Source organism: Hyperoodon ampullatus (genome assembly GCF_949752795.1).
Source record: "Hyperoodon ampullatus genome assembly, chromosome: 8".
Classification (NCBI taxonomy): domain Eukaryota; kingdom Metazoa; phylum Chordata; class Mammalia; order Artiodactyla; family Ziphiidae; genus Hyperoodon; species Hyperoodon ampullatus.
Window position 1 is genome coordinate 114,510,435 of NC_136921.1, and position 6,000 is coordinate 114,516,434.

Here is a 6,000-nt window from a genome sequence, read left to right on the forward strand (position 1 = left end):
GGGAACTGGGGTGCACACCCTGCACGCCTAAGGTTGACAGGCTGAGCGAGTCCTGGTAGGACTTTTCTTTAATCGCGTGCTGGGTATTTGCCGCTTTTCTGCCCAGCATCTGAACAGCAGTCCTGACTGGGGGGAGGAAAGGATCCCAGGACAATTGAGAAGCTGGGCCCCATCCATCTTGGTAACAGAAAGGGGGCAGATTTCCTCCCTTCCCACCCTCCAGAGGGCAGCTCGGCTCAGTTCCAGGCAGGACGGGGGATCTTGAGAACAGACTCAACCACCTGCAAGAGGGAGGTGGACATATTCTCAGAGAGGTGCGACAGAACTGAGTGTCCAGAAGCAACCCCGCCAGAGGCGCCCTCAGCAGCTGGCCTGTCGAGCAGGACCGACTGTGCCCTGACTTTTTTTGATCCCCACCCAAGCTGGGTCCTGGGAGCTACCCCACACCCTGACAAGACAGTTCTTTTTTTTTTTTTCACTCAACTGGAGTCTATTTTTGCCTTTTGCAACCAAGAGCATTCACTAGTAAAGAAATTGTTACTAGGGTGATTATAGATAACAGACCCTTAAGGAAAGGGGGAGGGAAGTGCTGGGATTGGTTAATCCACCAAGTTGAGGTCAAAGGCAGTGAAAATATATTGGGAATTAAGTTACGGAACTCTGGCACCTCATTGCATGCATGGCGACCACCTAATTCTATCAGCCGTGGCCAAGTCTACCAGGGGCTTTGGGGGGAAATGTGACTTTGCTATAAAACCTGAGGAAAAGGCATGAAGATCTCAAGTACTACGGGGTGAGCCTGTTTCTTCTAACTACCCCGGCCAGATTAAAGGGAGAGAATAACGAACTCAAATCCCTGAACTCCCAGGACTCCCTCTGACTGTACATAAAGTGTTTCCTCTCTTTTGCAGTCTCTAGCCTGAGATATCCCTGAACCAAGAGCAGTCTGATTCCATCAATCTGTGGACTGGTAAACTAAAAAGCTAGTTGAATGGATTGCTTCCCTGATCCTTGAATGCAAGTCAGAGCGTCGTTTAGAAAAGACTGAGAGCCCTGGCCTTAGGAATGGCCGTCTATTAGGGGATTCACAAACCCACTCAGCCCCTACTCCCCTCTCTGGCTGCTTCAAGAGCCTGTGATCACCTTGCCCTGTGAAGTGAGACCAGTTCTCCTCATGTCCACCCCTGCTCTCTTCCCTGCCTCCAGAACAAAAAGCAGAGTCAGATCTCAGCATGGCCATGGCAACCAATTACTAACTCAAACTGTGGAGGAAAAGGCTCATGCTTCAGAAAATTATTACTTTGCCAACATGTACTGGCAAAGACCTGGGGAAATGGGTGGGGATGGATTGTGAGAGCATCTGACCGTGGAGGGATGAACAATATTGTGGGTCAGGATGAATGTGTTGACATGGGGGCGTGCACTCGTTCTGCAGGCGGCAAGCTAGCTCCGGCAGCCAAGGTGTGCTCCAGCAGGTGACCTGCTGGTTCACTAAAACCTCAGCTTGATATTGGCTCCCCACGAATTGAAATGGAAAGGGCAAAAATTCCTTGAAGGAATCCAAATATCTGAAGGAACAGAGTGTTGGGGTGGATTTATCAAGAGCAACCTGCTCACCACCCCTTAACTGTGTCCCCTGTAGAGCCAAAAAGACACAGAGGCACAGAGAAATACTCTGGCACGGAGAATGTCAACATCTTGGGAAATTGCCCTAAATGCTATTCTCTATCAGCTGGAGATGCTGATGAGAAATGCTGTCTTTGGTGGCAGATGGGGTGGTGGCAGATGGGATGACAGAGGATGAGAAGCAACATTAAAGTGCCAGAGGCCAACGTGAATGTTCTGATGCCACAGCTCTTTGGCATCAACTAATTGATCATGGGGCTGCCAGGGCTGAAATGCATGGGGTCCTATTGGACTTGTGTAACATTGAGAAAAAATGTAAAAAACAGGTAGACAAAAGGCTCTTAGTGTGCCTAGAACAGTGTCTGGCAGATAGTAGGTGTTCAGTAAATATTCACTGATTAAACTCCACTGTCCCTTGCCTAATTCCCAGGCTTGAGTCAATGGACCCAGAGCCCCTTCAATGAACGGGAGACTGGTTACCTGCAGTAACATCCTAAGCAAATAGTACTATGAATCTTCTGAAGGCGCCTGTACAGAGAAACACCTGGACCTTTCAGAAGCTAGTGAACACTGGCTCTGCGCTAACATGAATTCCTGGCCTATGGGAGGTGGCAGGCATGTCAGGTCATAAACGGAAGCTTGCCGTGCATCCACCTCACAGTAGCCCACTGGAATCCTGAATCTGTCCTACCGAGACTTCCCCAGCTCCAGAGGGTTCAGCTGGCAAAGACACGCTCAGTCCCTGGTAGAAACTCCACCTCAGTTCCTTCACTCATGATGTGGAAACTGTGGTAGGAAAGGGTAACTGGAAGCCTCTGGAACACCCCCTCCCCTCCAAACTAGGGAATCAAAAGCAATACTTCATCTCTGGTGACTAAGAAATCACCAGCCAAGGAGTGGAAATCCCTACTGCAGCCCTTTTCACCTTCCCAGCTTGGCTTGTTCAGAAGACATGGGACCTTGAAGCATGCCAGTGGACAGTTTGAGGTTCAACTGTGTGGATTCTCCTGTGCTGTCTCACAAGCGATCTCCTTAAATGGAACAAATCTGTTAAATCCTTGTCCATTAACCCGGCAAAAAGTGTACCTGTGTGTGTGTGTGTGTGTGTGTGTGTGTTTCTTGTCTCAACTGCTGATTCAGGGACCAGCAGAAGTCAGGTGCTTTCCCCACGAGAGGCACGGCAGCATAGCTTCACCACCCTACTTCAGGGCTTCACTGATTCTGCGCCATAATTTAGCGAGCAGAGACCTTGACCTTTCTGCCCCAAAGGACCTCCTACTGGTCTGTGGCACCACACTGACAGGACCTGGAGAATAGCAAGGAGCAAGGTACCCTCATGTGTACTGGAGTGTGGGGCAAAGATTCCATGAAAACGGGGACTTTCCAGTTCAGCGAAGCCTCAAGGCAGGCAGCAGAGGTGTCCAGTTTTCTGGAACATTTCGGAGAGCGCTTTGAAAGTGAAAGACACGTTGCTGGACTTCGGCCCCCCACCACCAAGAAAGACGCACAGTGCTGGGCAGGCGTCTGGATTTTTTTTTTTTTTTTTTTTTTTTTTTTTTTTTTTTTTTTTTTTTTTTTGCGTTACGCGGGCTTCTCACTGCTGTGGCCTCTCCCATTGCGGAGCACAGGCTCCTGGACGCGCAGGCTCAGCGGCCATGGCGCACGGACCCAGCCGCTCCGCGGCATGTGGGATCCTCCCAGACCGGGGCACGAACCCGCATCCCCTGCATCGGCAGGCGGACTCTCAACCACTGCGCCACCAGGGAAGCCCTGGCGTCTGGATTTTTGAAGCAACGTATTCCTCCTTGGATGTGCGGCTCCAACTCATTCGCCGGGTGATCCCAAAGGCTGTGAGCAAGCTTTCTGCTCTCCTTGCACTTGCACTCTCACAAGGCTGTCCTGCCCCGTTGGTTCCCCCAGTGCTCAGAGCAGAGCAAGTCCCAACAGAAGCCTCAGCCGAGGCCTGGGGTTTGAGGGACAGTTCTTGCTCCTGGACCTTGGTGGAGACTGTGTCTCTGTTATCAGCGTCTGACCGTGGGACTCCAACGATCTGAGCTCCCCAGGACGGAGCAGCATTCTTGATCAAGCAAGCAACCAAGTCAGGCACCCATCACCGAATGGTCAGTGCAGGCCCAGGCTCAGGAGGGGTCAGGATGTGGTTCGCTCCACCTCCCACTCCTGTGGCCTCACGGGGCAAAACTTCTGACCAGTGTCTGAAGGAAGAGCATGTGTGAATGGCCTTTATAGGTGGCTCTGCAAGATATACCTGCATAGCCCAAAGTGGACTGCCTGCCGTGGTGTTCGGGGCAGCAGAAAGGGAGATCCTTTGAGAGGCACATCTGCTCATCCCCATGGTATGCACAGAGAGAGGCCTGAGGTGTCTCAGGACCTCCAGGGACCCTAGGGTAGGCACCAGGTACTGGGGACGAGGGATGGAAAGGCCTCTGGGGACCGGCTGGGAACGTGAGGAGAGGGTGTCCCATGAGAATACTTCCCCAAAGGCCCTCCTTCCGAGGAGGCGGGCAAGCGAGGTGGTTGCTCTGGAATGTCCAGTGACCTCCTTCCCAAGCCACACCTGCTTGTTTCCTGAGCTTCTGATTCTGCCTGGCAGACTTCCCCTCACCTGGGTGACCTGTGACCACTGCCACGGGTGGGGAAGGACGAAGGTCCCAGGCTCACTGCTCTATAAACACACGTATGTTTTGTAGTAAGATCCTCGCAACCACCTTCAAAGGTGTGGAATTGTTGTCCACAGTTTCCAAATGGGAAAACAAAGACCAACAAATCAAAATTCAAAGGGGGGTACAGGGGGGCCTGTGTGTTCAGAGCCACAGCTCTCACACCTGCCAGGTTCCCCTGCTCTTCAAAGGCTCCTCCTGCACTCACTGAGTTTCTGAAAGGCTCCTTCCCTCTCCCCTCCCAATGTCTGTAGGCATGAATTATCCCTGTGATGTGAGCTGATTCACATGCTGCTCTTCCAGACCGGCTGAGGGCAGGGCTCCGGCAGGTCCAGCTCTGGGTCATCTGCCTTCTTGTCACTTTCCCCAGAGCTCTCAGAGCCAGAGAACTTCACCTGGACCCTGCAGTCCGCACTCTAGGAGAAGGCGTCCTCACAGCCAAGTAGAGCAGCTCCTCCCACCATGGACAGCCCCACTGTCTGGTTGCCCAGTGCACAGCTGCCCACTCTGGGGCCTGTCACTCCGACAACACTTCCCTGACTTCCCTGCCTCTGGTTGTATGCGGTTGGTCCCCGGCAGAGCCAACCCCATCCGTTTCTCACCTGGGGAGGCGGAGCTTGGCAGTCTGCAGCCTGCTGCTCCCCATGGGGCCCCCGTCGGGGCACGGGAGGTAAAGGTGCCCCAGAGGAACTGGACACATGGACACTAATGAGTAGTCCAGTAACTTGGGCCTGGGAAGCGGCGCACTTCGTGTAGAAGTCTAACACTCTCCAGGTTCCTGTTTCCCTCCCCCTGCTTAGACACCCCTTCCTCAGCACTGTGTCCCAACCCGGTCGGTATGCTGCCTCGGTACCTCGGGTATCCTCAGCCCGGGAAATAACAACATCAATCTCTTCCTGGGCACCGACTGGGCCAGGCACAAGCCGTCCTTCCCGGAACCGGCGATTCTACACGGAGGGGCCGAGGCTGCCAAGCGCCCTGCGTGCCGAGAGCGAGCAGGTGCGGGGGAGGCCGGGCACTGGGCGGTCTCCCTCGCTGAGGGTGGCCCAAGGCAGCCGTCCAGCCCGCCTCCAACGGGCACCTCTCCTTCTCCGCGATCTGGGCGGCAACGCTCCCGGTCTCCCGATCGGCACGTTGGAAAGTTGGCAGGGAGCGCCCGGGGTGTCCCCACCCACCCGGGGGCCCAGCGGTCCGCCCGGGGAGCAGCGGTGCGCTCCGGCTCTGTTCCCCACGCGTGGCCAGACGTCGCCCAGCGCTGGCCGCGGGCCCCGGGACGCCGCCTCTCACCTTAAAGAAGCTCCGGAGAAAGTGCACGACGCTGAGCATGGTGGCGCACTCGCAGCCCCGAGAGCCGAGCCGCCGAGCCAGGCTCCCGGAACGGCGCCTCGAGCCCCGCCCCCGGCCCGCCCCGGCCGCCCAGACGCCCCGCCTCCTCGCGCCCCGCCGCTCGGGCACTCCAGGGCCACCGGCGCGTCCGGTACGCACGGAGGCCTGCCGGCGCACTCCGCGGACACGGCCCGCGGGCCCGAGGAGTCCCCCCTCCCGTGGCTCGTCCAGCGCCCCGCGTTGTTCCTGGGCGGACCGGGAGCCTGGGAGTGTTTAATAAGGAAGAACGTGCCCCGCACATCTGCACAAACGCCGCACACAGGAGCGCATCCTACGCGGCGCGCGCCCCCGCGACCTGCGCCTCCGAGTC

At 55.8% G+C, this 6,000-nt stretch overlaps 1 protein-coding gene across 1 annotated transcript in view; it reads right to left on the reverse strand.

The window, feature by feature from the left end:
* ARHGEF4 (Rho guanine nucleotide exchange factor 4) overlaps positions 1-5,630 on the reverse strand; it is a gene marked incomplete at its 5' end in the record, with an annotated part of 217,953 nt that extends 212,323 nt beyond the window's left edge. The window contains one exon of the mRNA XM_079710602.1: positions 5,592-5,630. Within this exon, the coding sequence (XP_079566728.1) occupies positions 5,592-5,630 (39 nt within the window). The remainder of the gene's footprint in view (positions 1-5,591) is intronic.
* Between the last annotated feature and the right edge of the window lie 370 nt (positions 5,631-6,000).